Genomic DNA, 17,163 nt, shown 5'->3' on the forward strand with positions numbered 1-17,163 from the left:
CCCACATAATGGAGGGATAGAACCAACCACAAGTTGTCCTCTGACCTCCATGTGTGTGCTATGGCATGCACCTGTGCACACACATAAGTAATCATAATAGTAGTAGTAATTGTACAGGCCCTATACGTTGGCAAATGCTAGGCCATATATATTGTCTTCAAAGCAGGTTTAAGAAAACATTTAGGCAAAGCAAGTTCCCCAAGCCGAATAGAGAGCTTGATTCCCACAACCACTGGTACACACTGTTGGCAACCTTTTGGCAAGGTGGCTGTTTCTTTTGGGGGGTGATTATGCAGAGTAACTCATCTTGTCTCTGTAGTAATCAATCTGTGTGGTAGGGGCATGTGGGGTTATCGGTCCAAGAACTTCCTCCACAAGTAGGGAAAGGCCTCCCCTCAGTACGGCAGTCCTGACTGGTAAAATGTACTCGGTGCACAGTGATGACGTTGCGACTCCTCTAAATCTTAATGCAGGATCAGCTCTCCATGAGATGTGTTCATATCAGAAAGTCAGTCTTTTGCGTGCGCATAGGCATGTGCACACCTGTGTGCCTGGCTGTACCTGTCTGTGGAGGCCAGAGGTCACATCAGGAGTCTTGCTTTTGGAGGCAAGAACTCTCATTGGCTTGGCCTTCCAATTGGTTAGACTGGCTGACCACGGAGCTCCAGAGAGCCACCCACCTCCTAGTTCTTTGAGATTCCCAGATTTTTTTTCGTATGGGTTCTAGGGACCAAATTAAGGTCTTATGCTTATTAAGTGAGCATGTTATGGGTGAGCCCATGGTAGCCCCTGAGTATCACTGGAAGAAATAGTGTGGGGCTAATATCAATAGGTTCCTTTTTGGATCGGGCCAACTTGGAGCCACTGTTGATCTGAGCTCTTTCCTTTTCTACAATATGAAGTTATTGGTGAGTGACTAGTAAATCATGGCAGCTTTGATGGGCTTATCACTTTTGATAGAAGAACACGTTCTCTGTTTGAACATGTGGTGTTTACCACAGGAAGTTTTAGGCTTTGCATTCGAAGACCAGAATTTGCCAGGTCCTGTTTAACCAGAAATCCATCCCCAACCTAAGGCACCTGTCTCTGAGTTTTAATTTTCTCAGTAGTAAGATAGAGAATTGCCTGCTTGAAAAAATAGTTGCTTTAACAGTCTCAGAAGCAGTGGTCCAAGAAGACATTAGTGTGATGAATTGCTGTGCTTCAGGGGAAAGAGGACTTTTAAAAAATATATATATAAAGGCTTTGTGGGTTTTCTTTTTCAGCTTTTTTTCAAGATGTCTACTGTCCATGAAATCCTGTGCAAGCTCAGCTTGGAGGGTGATGTAAGTATCTAATCTCTCACTTTGTGTGATTTTGCAAATTGGACATCTGTTGAACTGTGTTATGATCTCGCTGTATACACAAAGAAAATGGGGCCATAATTCAGTCATTATTAGGTGTCTCCCCAGCGCCTGGGTTCCTCATTGCTTTTAACCGTTCCTAGCAGTTTCATTTGAAATAAATGTCATGGTGCTAAAACCTTTTTTGGCATCGAATGAGACTTGGACAGTCTTTGCGAGGAAATGCTGGAACTGTTTTGCTGGCTTACTACACAAGTGGTGACTTTGCTTTGGTGACATGCTAGTTCTCGATGTCAGCCCTTGAGGGTTTATTTATCATAAACTTCAACCATGTCATAAAACAATTCTCACGTCTTTTTCTTAGAATATCTGCAATACTCTTCTAGCAGATGGTTTATCATCATCATCATCATCATCATTATCATTCTTCTTCTTCTTCTTCTTCTTCTTATTATTATTATTATTAAGCCACCGAGTTCAGTTTGTTCTGCCCATATATGCACGGGTCATGGTTTACTGGACTATGGAACCTACCACGGCCATGTCCCCAAAGAAAAGCGACTCTCTCTCAAAGCAGCCATTAACTACGATAGTTTCTCAGTCAGAGTGGGCCTCAGAAGCCTCGGCTTTTCTGAACGTGGCCCGCTGTTAGGGCCTTGGCAAGTCTTGCTATTATACAATGTGTTTCTCCAGTGGATTTTATCTAATGCCTTTGATAATGAGATTGTCCTTGGTATCAAGTTTTGAGGGGTGGCTGTGGCTGTGGCTGTGGCTGGAGTACACGCCAGCTTAGCTTGTGTGAAGCCACAGGTTCCATCCACAGCTCTGCAGCAGTCAGGTAAGGTGGCACACAGTTATCATCTCAGCTTTGGGACATGGAGGCAGGAGGATTAAAAATTCTAAGTCACCCTTGGCTATCAAGTTTGAGGCTAGCACGGATTCTATGAAACCCTTTTTAAAAAGTTTTGTGAGAGAGCTTTTCAGTCATCTTCTGAAGTTACTCTGCCCCAGGAGTACGAGTTTTCCTGTGTGGAGAGATGGGACTAAACCAGCTAAAGTAGAAAATGTCCCATATTGCCTGATATTTTAAGGGAAGGAAAGAACCCTTTTACCTAGTAACTTAATCTCAGACAAGTGAGTCTTATAGACATTTGGCTATCCCTTTCTTTACGTTTCTAAAGCTACCACAGAGCCACACCCACCTTTGTCCCACTCAGTGATATGAGGACGGTATGTCATGTCATCTGATCAGAGAACCAGGCCTGTGGCACGGAACAGTCAGCTCTTGTCAATAAGTTACTGCTGGCCCTGTTAAGAATGAGAACAGTCTCGGAAAGCAATTCTCATGAGATGCCTTTCATGTATGCTGCATCCCGCCATCATCTTCCCAGAGTGGTCCCCTGCCTGAGCCACTGGTGTCCAGCCCATAACCCCTTAGGCCACAGTCCCAGGAGAGCTTTGGAGGGGACCCACTGCAAAATTAGAAAGTTACTTAAAATACCAGGAGACATTATTTTTCTAACTCAATTATCTCAGGGTTTTTTTTGTTTGTTTGTTTGTTTTGTTTTTTAGCATAAACTGTTAGTGTTCTGGGTTACTCGGGACAATTGATCAACTGATCAACTGAAGAAAAGAGAGTCAATACAGGATGGATTTCAGCCTCTCAGCAGCAGGGGATCCGCCCTCTAGAACTGAGTACTGACAGCTTCCTACAAGCTCTTTTTATTGTCACACAAAAGAGCACCTTTAGCAAGCCAGTTTCTGAATACCAAAACTTCTATGACATAGGGGCTGTCTTGAAAGACCTATCACCTGAGCAATCCTTGACCATATGGAGACTTCCTGCTGGCCGGGCATGCCTCAAAGGCTCTAAGAATTCTTAAAAAATATAACCCCCTAAAAATCTCAGACAGCAGTCACTGGTGAAAAGCTCCTTCAGAGCCTAGGTGTCATCATTCCAGACTCCTGCCAGATGTAACAGTTGTGCTAAAATTCTGCTACAATGAACACTGTAGATAGTAATGTCTGTGATGAGGTTGGGCAAGCCCAGAAGTTGTGAAATGAGGCAAGGGCCAACTTTGCTAAAGCACTTGTGGCAGAAATATAAAATATGAACCAGATTTACCATTTGGCCGCAACTAACAGGTGTTAGTTCTAGCTCATCTCCAGGGACGCTTGGGAGCGTGTGTCTCAGTTGCTTCCATGAGTCGGAACCAAATGGTGTGGTTGCTGGGCTGGCTCGGAGATCCTTAACATCCACAGTCAGCTGACTCTTTATAGGAGCTGCTCTGTGATTAAACACCATCATCACGTGACACCATCCCATGATGCACCAGGGAGACTGTGATGGGGTATCGCAGGATGAAGAGCCTTTGTTTAGGGGATTCATCAGTGGTGGGTGGTTTGGGGCCTCCCACCAATCAAAGCCACAACACACAAACCCATTGTCTGCCCTTCATTTGGGGGCAAGTTATCTGTGCGGGAACATTTGGGGGGCGCGGGGGCGTGTTAGATGAGTGGACGAGAGAATGGACGGAGAAGTAAGCCATTAGCTTGGGGAGTGGACAGAGATTCCTGTCTATCAGCCCAGGAGAGTAGCTGGCTCCCACAGGCTTCCAAAAAGGAAGGATAGGAGGAAAATATCCCAGCAGGGCAGTAGGCGGGGCATCCTGGAGAAGATGGAGGGGACACTGAGGTGAAAGAGAGAGGAAGAGGAACTTGTGGCTTTCACCTTGGAGCCAGAAGGTACTCGAAGCACAGTGCTGGAGGAAGCCTTTCCCTTGCACATCCCAGAGAACACGAGGACGGTGCTGCTCATTAGCTTGTCTGTGGCTTCACTCTGGGCTCAGGGTCTCAGGTATCCCAGGCTAACCTGAAACTTGCCATGGAGCCAACTTTGAACTTCTGATCCATCTGCTTCCACTCCCCAGTGCTGGATCACCCTTCCCTGTTCATACACTGCCGGGAGTCAAACACGAGGCTTCATGCAGCTGGGACACACGCTCTACCAACTGACACACGCTCTACCAACTGACGCACGTCCCCGGTTCCTCGCTCACTGTTTAAAGAGTGGGAACCTGGGCAGCACAGCCCTGTAGTGAACGCTCGGCAGTGCACACTTATCTCTCAGACATCTCCAGTTTTAACTTAGTTCAGTTTCTTGCTAGATCACTTTCCCTTCAGAAACTTGAATAGATGCTCGACCCAAACCCCCAGCTTGGCGCCCTCTGCTCTGAAGCTCCCACTATACATGAAATGTAGAGTAGAGGCACAGCGTGTTCTAAGCCAGTGGAGCCTTTGAAGGACAACTCTTGTACAGACAAGTGAATTCGATTCCCCCCTTCTCTTTTTCTTTGTCCTCCTCCCCTCCTTCTTCTTTTTGGATATAATCTCATGTAGCCCAAGCTGCCTCAAACTCAGAACGAAGCATAGGATGCCTTTGAATTTCTGATCCTCCATCTTTAGCTCTGGAGTGTTAGGATTATAGGCGTGGGCTACGGAGCCCAGTTTATGTGGTGTCAGGAGATGGAAGTCGGGGCTTCGTTACGCTGTGCAATCACTGCAGTCATCGAGCTTCGTCCCCAGTGTCAACATGAGCTTTCTTCCATAATTTACAAATGACAAGTGGGGTGTGCTGCCTGTTGACACCTCTCAACTTAGCAAGAAAGAGGTTAGGATCATGAAGAGAAATGGACACACAATCGGGTTTCGAAAGTGTTCTCTCACTGAGCGGGTGTGCAGTGTGTGGTTTCATTGTATTTGTGTTCTCACCTCAGCATTCTACACCCCCGAGTGCCTACGGCTCGGTCAAACCCTACACCAACTTCGACGCCGAGAGGGATGCCCTGAACATTGAGACAGCGATCAAGACGAAAGGTAGGCCATGCACCTTGTCAGGGTGGCTTTGACCTCATGATGTAGCCAAGTCACAACCACCTGTGATTCCAGATCCAGAGTATTGGATGCCCTTTTCAATCACCATGCTTTGTGGTGTGTGTGTGTGTGTGTGTGTGTGTGTGTGTGCGCACATGCACAGCTAAAAATAAAAATCTAAAAAAATTGCTACCTTAAAATATAACACACACACACAGACACTACATATGATTTACTTCCCTAAAACAATTCCTTTTTCACCACTGGGCACGCCTAGATTTTGTGGTTTCTCCACATGTCTTTGCAGAAAATACCCTGCAAGTTAATAGTTAAGTCACTTGACAAAGATGGTGTTATTTACAAGCTTGGCACAAAGGGTGCTTTTTATCCCTGCATGAGAAAGCTCCTAGCTTACTGGAATGTAAAGATCGCACAGATGAACTCTGGCCACGGCTGAAACTCTCACATTAATAAAAATACTCCCAGGTCCTCTCCAAGCCAGCAGAAAAACACAATGGTCCCCTAAGCCAAGAAAGTCCTGAGGGTTGTTGAGCTATGGTCCCCCCACGTTCTTGTGTGGGCAGAAGTGGCTGACATCATCACCACCACCATCATCTTGGTCATCTGCAATATTTATTAAGTGCTCATCACGAGCAGATACTGCATAGAGCTGTCCTGGAGCTTCCTGATCAGCTGACCCTCAGATTGATTTTGGATGCCAGGTGTCATTCCCAGTTGACATATGACACAACTTAGGGCTAGCTAGTTAACATGCTTCACGTCTGTTGGCCTTGGTTCATACTTGGAGTTGGACCCAGCTGTTAGGATCAGATTCATTCCTTTGTCTTGATGTAGAGCATTTCCGGCATGGAAACCAGTGTGTAGCCAACCGCCATCAGACTTTCACCACGATTGTGGTCCAGCATTAGTGGGGGCGTCTGAGTCTTTTTCCTTTCATCCCACCCACACCCCATCTAATGCTTCATGTTGGTGTTTACTTTTTGCGCCTAGTGGTTTTAGTGAGTAACAGTTTTCTTAAGTCCGTTGCTTTTTCCAGTAAAAGACTTAACATGTTTTATTTTATAGATATCTATATGTTAACATTGGCAGTTTAATATGCTCATTTTAAACATTAAACTTGTCAGTTCTGCAGAAAAATGACAAAATAGAGTATATTATATGTTATTATGACAGTTACAATTTTTTACTCAAAAAGGGGAAAAAGTCAAAGCCATTGGTAATTTATGAATTATTGATTTTTGTGCTTTCAATATATATATTCTGTTTCTATGTTTGTCAAATTGCCCATGATGGTTATGTATTGCCTTTCTAGACTTGCAGGGCAAGTTCATTAAAAACATGTCCTGGGGGCTGGAGGGATGGCTGCAGTTAAGAGCACTGGCTGCTAGAGGTCCTGAGTTCAAATCCCAGCAACCACATGGTGGTTCACAGCCATCTGTAATGGGATCTGATGCCCTCTTCTGGTGTGTCCGTGTCAGCTACAGTGCACACACACACATAAAATAAATAAATGACTCTTTAGAAAGATGCATGCCCCTGGTACTCAGATAAGAAGCATCACTTAGGTAACGAGCTGACAGGAATCATGACACTCCCAAGCACCTTCACTCAGATCAGGAGCTGGCTTTATCCTGACGTCAAAGGAGATGGGTAAACCTTGAGTGTCCAGAGGCTGCCTGTTCCCTGTGACGTGCATTTGAGGCAGAGAAGGTGAGCTGGGCTCTTTCAGGCTAGTCAGAGGGCGGAGGGGAGCAGCCTTGAGCTCTGAGTCCGGAGCCTGGGACTTAATACTTGCTGTGATCTGAGGACTAGGTGTGGAGGAAGCTTGACTCCAGAACAGTTGCCAGGAGGGGCAGAATGGGCAGAGCTCTGGCTCTACCTGTAACTTCTCTGCACCCCTTCTTCCAGCACCCGTGGGAGCTCACCTTTGGGCTTTCTTTTAAACTGGGCTTCCCTGCTGCTTTCTTCTTCTAGCTCCGTCTCCTTCTGTTCAGACAGTGCCCTAAGCCAGGGGTTCTCAACCTGTAAATGTCTCAACTCCCTCCAGGGTCACACATCAGAAATTTACATTGTAATTCACAACAGTAGCAAAGTAGAGTTATAAAGTAGCAATGAGATCATTTGATTGGCTGGTGGTCACCCCACTGTGGAAGCCTGTGTTAAGGGGCTGCGGCATCTGTAAGGTTGAAGATTGCTGCTAAGCAAGATAGATGGTGCCTCTGCCTTTGCTACTCCATGGGCGTGTGACTTTTTATTCCTGACTGTTGCCAAGCATAACTCTATTCCAATATCCTCCTTTCCCACCCTCTAGTCATGGTCTGGCTAACCCAAGCTTTTGATCGTCTTCCTCCGTCTCCCAAGACTCCCTATGTCTACAGCTGTGCAGTGCTAATCAGGTCTGTGTCTCCCAGGCTTCCACTTCAACCCTCCATTCTAGTTCCTGTCACACTCCATACTCACTGACCTCTGGATCTGTCTCTTCTTATATGGTTTTATTTCTTAACCTTTTATGAATGCCCAGGCCCATGAGATTGTGTGAGGAGGTGAAACTCCACATAGTATTCAGAAGTAGTGGGGGTGTCAGAGCACAGAGGGAGCACAGATGCAAAGGCTCCTTCCAGAGTCTGGGTGTTGCCAGAAATGTGAGTAGTCCCTATGAGTTCGGCTCCACCTTCACCAGCTGAAAGTGAGCTTTGTTTCCAGCTGCAGAGACAGTGAACGAGTCCTCTTGCATCACGTAAACCCCGTGCATGGCTGCTTTGTGTTTACTCTCTCGCCTGAGGTGGACCGTGCAGTACCTTACGTTAATCTATGTCTAGTTAGAAGCTGAGTTAAGTCACGCAAAAGTAGTAATATTGCTTAATTAACAAGAGGTTTCTGAGACTTGATCCGTAGGAGTCTCTTGGTCTAGATTGGCCTTGGGTTAAATATACACTGTGGAGTGTTCAACACAGCTGGGGATGGCTTACCATATGGGTCCAAATAACTAGAAAGGAAAGTCAGCTAAATTAGAAAAGGATGAATCTCAACTCCATGAAATAGATGGTAATTAGCAACAGCACAGCCCTGGAGTTAGCGCTGGTGCCAGTGAATCTGAGCAGCTTTGGCGCCTGCAGAAGGGAGGGCTGGGAGTTGCTCTATTATTGTCAGTTTTGATTTGAGCAGTATTTGTGTTCTCCGGAAGGGCGAACAACCCCCCACCCCCTCCTCTTCATGAGCAAGCCCAACTATAGAAGTGAGTTTCTGCACTTCTTTTCTCTTACATTTTAAAATAGAACCACCTAAGATTCCCAGCATTGCTGCAAGACCACTTTCCTATGCACTGGAGAAGTGAGTCAGGATGAGTGATTTTGGTTCCTTTTGCAAGCAGCTGTGTGCAGCAATGAAGGCAGTATATTCTCTTGAGAGTGCCAGGAGGCAGCTGGCTGGGGTGGCAAGAAAGGGAAACCTTGCCTCTGTGGGGGCACACCCCATGAAGAAGTCCTTCCTAACGCATTGGCCCAGAGCCATCTTGTTCTGCTAGAAGAGAAACTGCTCGCTCCTTTAGAGAGGCCTCTCTTGAGGTTCAGGTTACTGCAAACCAGCCCTCATCTGACAACTGTTCTCAGAGTCAGACCCTGGTGAGCCTTTAACAGCTGCTTTAACTCCTGAGAACAGCTTTTCTGTCTGAGAGCATTGTCCGCCTAGCTGTGTGGGACCTAGGTGGCTGTAAGTGCAGGAGAAGGAGTCCCTAGGGCCCTCTCATCACTGGCTTCATTGGCTGCCTCTCCTCAGACCTTTCTGCTTTCTCCTGAGGAAATCCAAAAACCAGCTTCACTCATGAACAGCAGAAGAAAGCAGCTTCTTTTGGGCATCTGCACCGGGAGCTGAGTGAAGGGTGAGCCTGGGGGTTTCTGCTGCAGCTGTTCAGGCTTTTCCTCTCCTGGTCCCCAAGGCAGATGGACAAACATGCCCATAACTCACACGTGTTACCCCGTTTATGACTAGATTTACTTTTTTTGTGTTTTCCTACAGGTCTTATATGGAATTTTAGAAACATACTAGATTAGTCTCTGATGATTAGAGAGGGCTTTTTATTTTTATTTTTTATAAAGTCAGGGTCTCTTGTATTGCAGAACTTACTATGTAGCCAAGGATGACTTTAAATTTCTAATCCTCTGGCTTCTCTTTCCCAAGTGCACATGACACCCAGTTTAGGTGGAGCTGGGTTCCAAACTCAGGACTTCCTGCATGATATACAGTCATTCCATCTACTGAGCTATATCCCCAAGCTTGGGTTTCTAGATTACTAATGCATCCCACGCCGATGACAAAGAAGACTAGGCCTTAGGTCCTATCTAAGACATTTAGCCCACGTGACATCAGAACAGAATGGGAACCGAAGTTTGATGTCTGGGCCAAAACACCTTCTTGGGACTTAGCTGAGCTAGGCTGTCCTTGAACTGGGTCTCTGTCCCACAGCTGTACCACACCAGTCAGAGGCTTGACTCTCCTCAGCCCCTACCCTGTGTATACAATATCTGTCTCAGCTCTGAGGGAGCATGCATAGTTTAACTTGAAACCGTACTGTTCATCTCATGAAAGCCATTCTCTCGGCCCTGTGTTTTCATAGGCTAATAGTTGAATCCAGGCAGGGCTGGGCCCAGGGCTGAGAAGCCGAGAGAGGGACTTGCCTCCTATTGTTCAGTCAGTCTCATTTTCTGTTCCTGTTTTATATCTGGGAAAGCCAGGTGCAGGGAGAGAAGCAGTGTCCCGAGGTCATACAGGCCTGAGTCCGAGGTACCTTCCAGAATATCGCCCCCTCTGCTTATGCAGAGACCTCCTGTAGTTGGTCCTTTCTCGTCCCTGGTCCAAAATGCTGAACAAGGACAAAAGCAACTTCAGGGAGAGAGGGTTTGTTTGGGCTCACAGTCGGAGAGTGTAGTGCCTCATGGAGGCGAAGGTGTGTTGGTTGTAAAGTAGCCAGCCACAGTGCACTGCAGGCGTGAAGTCAAGAGGAATACTAGCCTTCGTCTCACTTCTTCCACTTTATGTAGTCCAGGACCCCGGCCCACAGGATGGCACCACCCACACTTACAGTGGCTTTTCCTACCTCAGTCAACCCTACCTAGGTAACCCTTCACTGTCATGCCTAGAAGTTTGTCTCCTAGGTGATTTTCAGATCCTGTCAGATCGGTAGTAATAACTCTCACAGTAACTCTGGTCCCTGGCACAGTCCTCTCTGGCATACTTCAGACCCTATTGTACAGACAGAAGGATTCTTCTAAGCCAAAGATATTAAGATATCCGGCAACCTGAGCTGTAGTCCCATCCCCCACTGCCCGACTAGATAAGGCAATTTTCCTCTTCTTTCCAGCCAGACAGCTCTTGAGCCCTCACCAAACAGACGAAATCCACTCTCTGTGCAGTCAGCATGTCTCTGGTGTTGTGAGTCAGCATCCTGTTCCAAACGGTTCTTGGTTCCTTGCCACGGACAGTGGAGACACGCATTTTCCATGGAATGTAGGAATCCAGAGCAGGCTAAGGACTTCTACCCGCAGAGAGGAGAGAGATCGGGGAGGGCTCTGTGGGCTTGGATTCAATGCTTGAAACTTTTTAATGCTTGAGAAATATGTTGGGTGGCTGAGAAGCTTCAACCTATGCTGGATAGTTTTCCACAGGAACTAACTGCCTCACCCACTGGGACATCAGGTCAAGAAGCAACAGTGGTCTAAAAATAATATCACTAGGGCTGGAAGTTAAGAGCACTGTTTGTTCTTCCAAAGGTCCTGAGTTCAATTCCCAGCAACCACACGGTGGCTCACAACCATCTACAGTGAGATCTGGTGTCCTCTTCTGCCTGCAGGTGTACGTGAAGACAGAATGGTGTATACATAATAAATAAATCTTTTTTAAAAAGATAACATCACCAATGGGTATTCTGGTGTTTTAGCATAGGCTATGCCTTATGTGCCTTGAGCCAGCATGTAACCCAGAGGATGCTGGGCTTCTTTAGTTCAACTTGAGATATGCCGGCAATGACCTGTGACACAGTTCTGATGTGGATGAGGGTTTGGAGGGTTTAGGTTCCGGGGCTACCCACTTGTAAACAATCTCCATTCAGTTTCTCTGAAGTGACTGTTATCAGTAGGACACTTTGAAACTGTTGATAAATCTGCTTCTAGATCCAGCCTTATACACAGAGATACGCATTCCTTTGTTATTGGTTTTTGTTTTACAAGACAGGGCTTCTCTGCGTAGCCCACACAACTTTAGTCTCAGCAGGTAGGAGGCGGAGGCAAAGACAGAGGCAGGCAGATTTCTGTGAATTTGAGGCCACCTAGGTGAATCTCTGTCTCAAAACCAAAAACTGAAAAAACAAACCAAGAAAAGAACAAAGAAAACAACCTCAAAAATGAATAAGTAAAAAAATCAGATTATACCGAGCACTCTGGTTTATAACCACGCCTTTTCATTTGTATGTTGAGTATTTTCCCCAAATCAGTTAATGCTTCCATGCTCTATTTTAAATGACCACATACATAGTATAGTAGTATTCCAGTATGTAGACAAATGGGGATTTAATCAGCCCCTTATTGGACATACCAAGGGGACATCAGCATCCTCAGACCCGACCCAGGGTCCAGCAATAGGGCTTCTGTGTTTACACTGGCTACTCTAAACTCTAAGCTGAAGTTGTAGACATCTGTTAGTATGTCAATGTGTTTATTGGTGTGATCTCACTTGGAAACGAGTACAGAGACATTGTAAGCCATCTTTCTTTTTATACCCAGAAATTCTAACTTTCTAAATGCACAGAAGCATCAGGACGCTTCTCCTGTCTAACCGGTCATTGTTTTGCTCCCAGACATCATAGTTCTGGGCTCCAAGTGTTTTGGGGCGCCTCTGACTTTCTGTAAGACAAGATGGGTGTAGTCTGTAAGTGACCTTGTGCGCCTACAGGCTCTGGAATTACCCACCCAATCCTGGCAAAGACCTTTCCTTTTATTAAACAAAGTTCAGAGTCAGGCAGCAGACTACGGCAGCTCTCTCGCCGCCCAAATCCTCAAAACTGAGCTTTCCTGAGTTAAATGACATATGAGGAATATTTCTGATATAAAATTGGAAACTTTCAGATACCAGGCACCTTGCTTATCTTTGTAAATACACATGTTCCAATTAAAATAGGGACTGAAACATTTGGGTGGCACTCCAAAACTCCCAATTTAGATTTAATTTAGATTAAAGCACTTATTCTTTTTTAATACAGTTGTAAAATTGATTATTAAAGTCACCTATTGAAGATTGAAAGCATGGGATGTGTACGTTCCTCGTGAGACAATCTCGTCTTCAATAAGTGTGGTTCTATTAATCAATTAGCTATTAAAATGTAACAGGCATATTAAGCCTGACTCATTTGTCATGACAGCTGTTATAATTGTAAAAATTATACCTAGCCATTTATACAGTCACAACCTTGCAGTAACTATAAATAATTGTCTCTATTAATTCATTTCAGAGATTCTGTCTATTAATTCTCCAGTTAAGTGGCTATTTGGGGACCTGCATTTAAACACCCCCCCCAAAATCTTTGTTGTCCGTTCTATCTGACTGCCAGAGCTCCACACAAGTACCTCTCACTGTTGACTTTGGAAACCAATTAATGAATAAAAACTCTTTTTAGGTACAAATACTTAATGGGTTGAGGCCCAAGGTCCATGGCTTTCTGGAGAAGAATGTAATGAGGGTGTCTGTGTTTCCGGGGAAGGGGGATGAGCTCCTCATGACATTCTAGTGTTGGGTTTGGAAAAGAGTGTATGGATGTCACTGTGTAAAAGTCTTGTAAAGTGTGTGGTGGGGTAACTGTTCCCAACTTGATTCCCCACAGGAGTGGATGAGGTCACCATTGTCAACATTCTGACTAACCGCAGCAATGCGCAGAGACAGGACATTGCCTTCGCCTATCAGAGAAGGACCAAAAAGGTACTGGGATCTGAGGGAGGAGGCCAGGCCTGAGTTAATGCCCTCAGATATTACCTGTTCTGTTCTTGGTGTGTGTGTGTGTGTGTGTGTGTGTGTGTGTGTGTGTGTGTGTGTGTGTGTGTGTGTATGTGTGTGTGTGTGTGTGTGTGTGTGTGTGTGTGTCCCTTGTTTTACTACACGTGTTCTAAGCTGCCGAGTGAAGCCCAGAAGGGAGTGTTTTATGTCTCTAGCTTTCCCAGAGGATCTGAGACTTGAGAGAGCCAAGTTCCTGTTGGAACAGGAGATTCACTCTTCTGGACTGTAGGAAATAACTTCTCATTCCATGTGGTCTTGGAACTGTGTGTGCGCACAGAGCTTGATTTCAAATTAGGTAACTGGAGAACACAGATACTTCATAGCGTGCAGGAGTAAACATATTATCAGCATCCTGAGAAAGGCCCCAAATATACAGGCATTACCTAGTGCTGAGGAGAGCCCATTGCCTCGATGATTATCGATCACAGGAAGATACCACAACTGCTTGAGGTAATTTCTGAAGGATGTCCTAGCATCATTTTAGGTGTATTTGTCAAGATATTCTCTACAACAGTGGTTCTCGATCTGTGGGCCATGATCTCTTTTGGGGGTTGAATAACCTTTCCACAGGGGTTGCCTAGGACCATTGGAAAACAGATATTTACACTATGACTCATAGCAGTAGCAAACTTACAGTTATTGAGTAGCTACAGAAACAATTTTGTATATCACTACGACATTTCTGACATGAAGAACTCTGTTAAAGCATTGCAGCATCAGGAAGTCTGAGAACCACTGGTCTAGAGGGACAGAGGGGCCCTGGCTGGGTGGTGAGCTGCAGACCTCGGCGGTTAGTAAAGGAGGACCACAGGGAGGAAGTTTGGTCTTGTGCTTTGCATAGTCAAATGAGTGCTAGGTATGAGGTCTCTCTACACAGGGAACAATCATCCTTTTACTAATCCCTTCTAGGACTTTTATTTGTGCTGAGTCCTATGTTGGACATTCTGAGCAATGAGACTCAACGTGGAAAAACCCAGTAGGTGCCCAGATGTCCGCTGAGGTTAGAGTAGAGACGCTGGTGGTGAAGTGTCAGGGTAGGCTAAGTTGGGAATCACTTAACTTTAGGGTTCCGACTTGGAAAGCTGGCATTCTAATTAGTATGTGTTGTGTCAGAAGATCCTCCTACCTCCCATGCATGTTTAGGGCATCAGAAGTCAGAGGAAGAAGGTGAATGGGCTGGTCCCAAAGCTTCCCCAGAGCCATATCAGGTCTGGAATTCTTGACGCATGTGTGTTCTAGAGGATTGTCTCTAAAGCAGGTTGTCTATCACCTTTAGAGGCATGTGGGTCCTCAGAAATTGTTGGCCAGCCAGCCTGCAGGGCCAAGTTTCAGGCCAACGAGAGACCTCATCTCACACAGAAAGTGGAGGGCATCTGAGGAATGACACCTAAGCTTGTCCTGTGACCTTTACACACATGTTCACCTACACATGCACACTCTCACACACACCACATACACACACACACCACAAACACACACACACCACAAACACACACACACCACAAACACACACACACCACAAACACACACCATACAAACACACACACACACACACACACACACACACACACGAAAACAAATGCTGGAGAGAGTCCAGTCTCTGAGGAAGTGTCTTTAAGCGAGAGCCTGAATGAAGGGTATCTGTCTCCCTCCATATGTGAGTGCTGCCTCAGACCTCTGACTTTATTAAAATTGTGTGCACACGATGATAGGAACATCCCTAAGAAATACTATCCGACAGGAAGTCGAAAGGGGACTCTGAGGGGCTGGAGTTCACATCACATTCACTCCCACTCTGTTCTGGAGGAGGGGATGGCTCAGTGTGAGGTGCATCCCAGCACTGCTAGGACATCTACTTCCCCAACGCCTTCCCTCGGACCTCAGAAGACCCGGGGGACTGCTGGTCTTTCCACCTCACTTCTTTTCAGCTTGACCTTGGCCTTGGAAAGTGACCTTGGAAAGTCTCTCTGTCTCCATGAAACCTTACTCTTGGCTCTCCTCTCTGGAGCTGTTAGCTCCATAGGTTTCTGCACTCTCGGTCCACATGAGGAGAATGTCGAGGAGGAAGTTCTCCCCGGACCGCAGAGTGGTCAAAGACTCACCGCCTGCTTTTTAGATAGAGCTGTCTTATTTCTGTCTTGCTGGTTTCGGAGTGGATACTGGTTCCAAGTGGCTCTTAGACATCTCCCTCTTGCAGGAACTACCATCAGCGATGAAGTCAGCCTTATCTGGACACCTGGAGACGGTGATGTTGGGCCTGTTGAAGACGTCTGCCCAGTATGATGCTTCCGAGCTCAAAGCCTCCATGAAGGTAACACGTGGGCTGTCATCTGTCAACCTGCCCATTAGTGCCCGTAAATTACAGTCTTTTGAGTGTAACTAGGTGATTGTCAGTTATGTTGGATTCTTATTTAAAGTCATTTCCCCCCAATGCTATAAGTTGTCAGGATTTGAACCAAAAATATTTCAATCTCTCTCTTTTTTAACGACTGCAAAGAAATTTCCTGATGCTGAGAAGCCAGTTAGCAGCTGCTCAGACTTGGCACCTGGGCGATTGGCGGGCCTTTTGGGAAGACTGCGTCTTTGATTACAGATTACACTTCCTCCTTAAGGAGGATATGTGTGACATTAAGGAGAAAGAGAAACAGCTTTTGTTCAGGAAAGCCTGCAGATTCTGCCCATGCCCTCTTTGCTGCTGCGTCTTCTGACTTTCCCCCATCTGTGCCTGGGCCAAAACTTAGACCTGTCGAGGACTCAGCAGTGCAGTGCAGGGGAGGGCGGATTTCAGGTCGGAAGTAGCACCCAGATCCAATGGGAAGTTTCAGGAGGACATAATACTGTTATCTAAGTTTTGATTTCGCAAAGCTATCTTGAACGTGGGATTTGAGTTTAAATGAGTAAATTCTAGTTTAGAAATGCCCTTGGATTTTGTGCTCACCCAAGCTACACAATATTACTTAAATATAAGAGATATTCAAAAGTCTGGCACAACAAAGCTCTCGGCCCCTTTCCTGTGTGCTTGTGCCGTGTTGGATAATCTGAGGCTGCCCTCTGCCGGTCAACCTTGGTAAGGCATCTTTAATGAAGGGACTCTGTATGTCACCCTGTTGAGCTGTCATCTTTTCTGGAGAACACGCTGGGAATGAGGTCCCGTCACACCCTGGACTTGATGCCCAGAGCCACTGTAAATCTCTCTCTCTGTCTATCCGAAGAGCTCAAGTGACATCCTAGGCAGGCTGTACTGCAGAAGGGATCCCAGGAAGAATAGTTTCATGACACACCAGGCATAGAGAGCAAGCCAATAAGGAAGGGAGGAAGGAAGGGGAGTGTAGTATCATGTCAGCAACAGCTTTGAATGGTAACATTCCTGAGATTGCCAAGTCATGAGACCACTGGGGTCACGAGTAAGCCAACCTCTCCCCAGGTATTTTTAACTATCAACACTTCGATCGGTTCATCTTGTTTTTGTCAAGAATGCACTTAGTTGTGGTTCACGTGATTTTCTCAGTATCTATGATCAGGTATTACTGACTTAAAGTAGACCTTTGTGAGCTGTCAGCCATTCCACTAATCCAGTACTGGACCCAACGAAAGGCGCTTTAACTGTACAATCTTTGACCGGCCGCCAGCTCTTCCATTAGCTATCACGGTCAAGTGACCCTTCCGAAGCACACAGATCTTCAAGTGACATTAACCAAAATGATACTTTCAAAAAAGCAAAGCAAAACAAAACAACCTGGTTTTCATGCTGGGCAATACCGGTGACACTTGTCACGGGAGAGTTGGTCCTGTGCTAAGAGTTATGATGCACAATAGGCTTGGGCCAAGATTTAGAAATTGCTAAGGTCACCTTTGAAAGTGGAGATAAAACCCTATGAGAATTGTGGGT

General features: G+C 45.9%; 1 protein-coding gene across 1 annotated transcript in view; it reads left to right on the plus strand.

Moving 5' to 3' along the window:
- The window catches only part of ANXA2 (annexin A2), a 36,250-nt gene that overhangs the window by 7,641 nt on the left and 11,446 nt on the right, over positions 1–17,163 (plus strand). Inside the window, exons 2-5 of the mRNA XM_080934008.1 lie at positions 1,266–1,325; positions 5,120–5,219; positions 13,105–13,199; positions 15,472–15,585. Of these exons, the coding sequence (XP_080790134.1) occupies positions 1,278–1,325; positions 5,120–5,219; positions 13,105–13,199; positions 15,472–15,585 (357 nt within the window). The 5' untranslated portion in view covers positions 1,266–1,277. The remainder of the gene's footprint in view (positions 1–1,265; positions 1,326–5,119; positions 5,220–13,104; positions 13,200–15,471; positions 15,586–17,163) is intronic.

This window comes from Micromys minutus, assembly GCF_963924665.1.
Source record: "Micromys minutus genome assembly, chromosome: 21".
Lineage (NCBI taxonomy): Eukaryota > Metazoa > Chordata > Mammalia > Rodentia > Muridae > Micromys > Micromys minutus.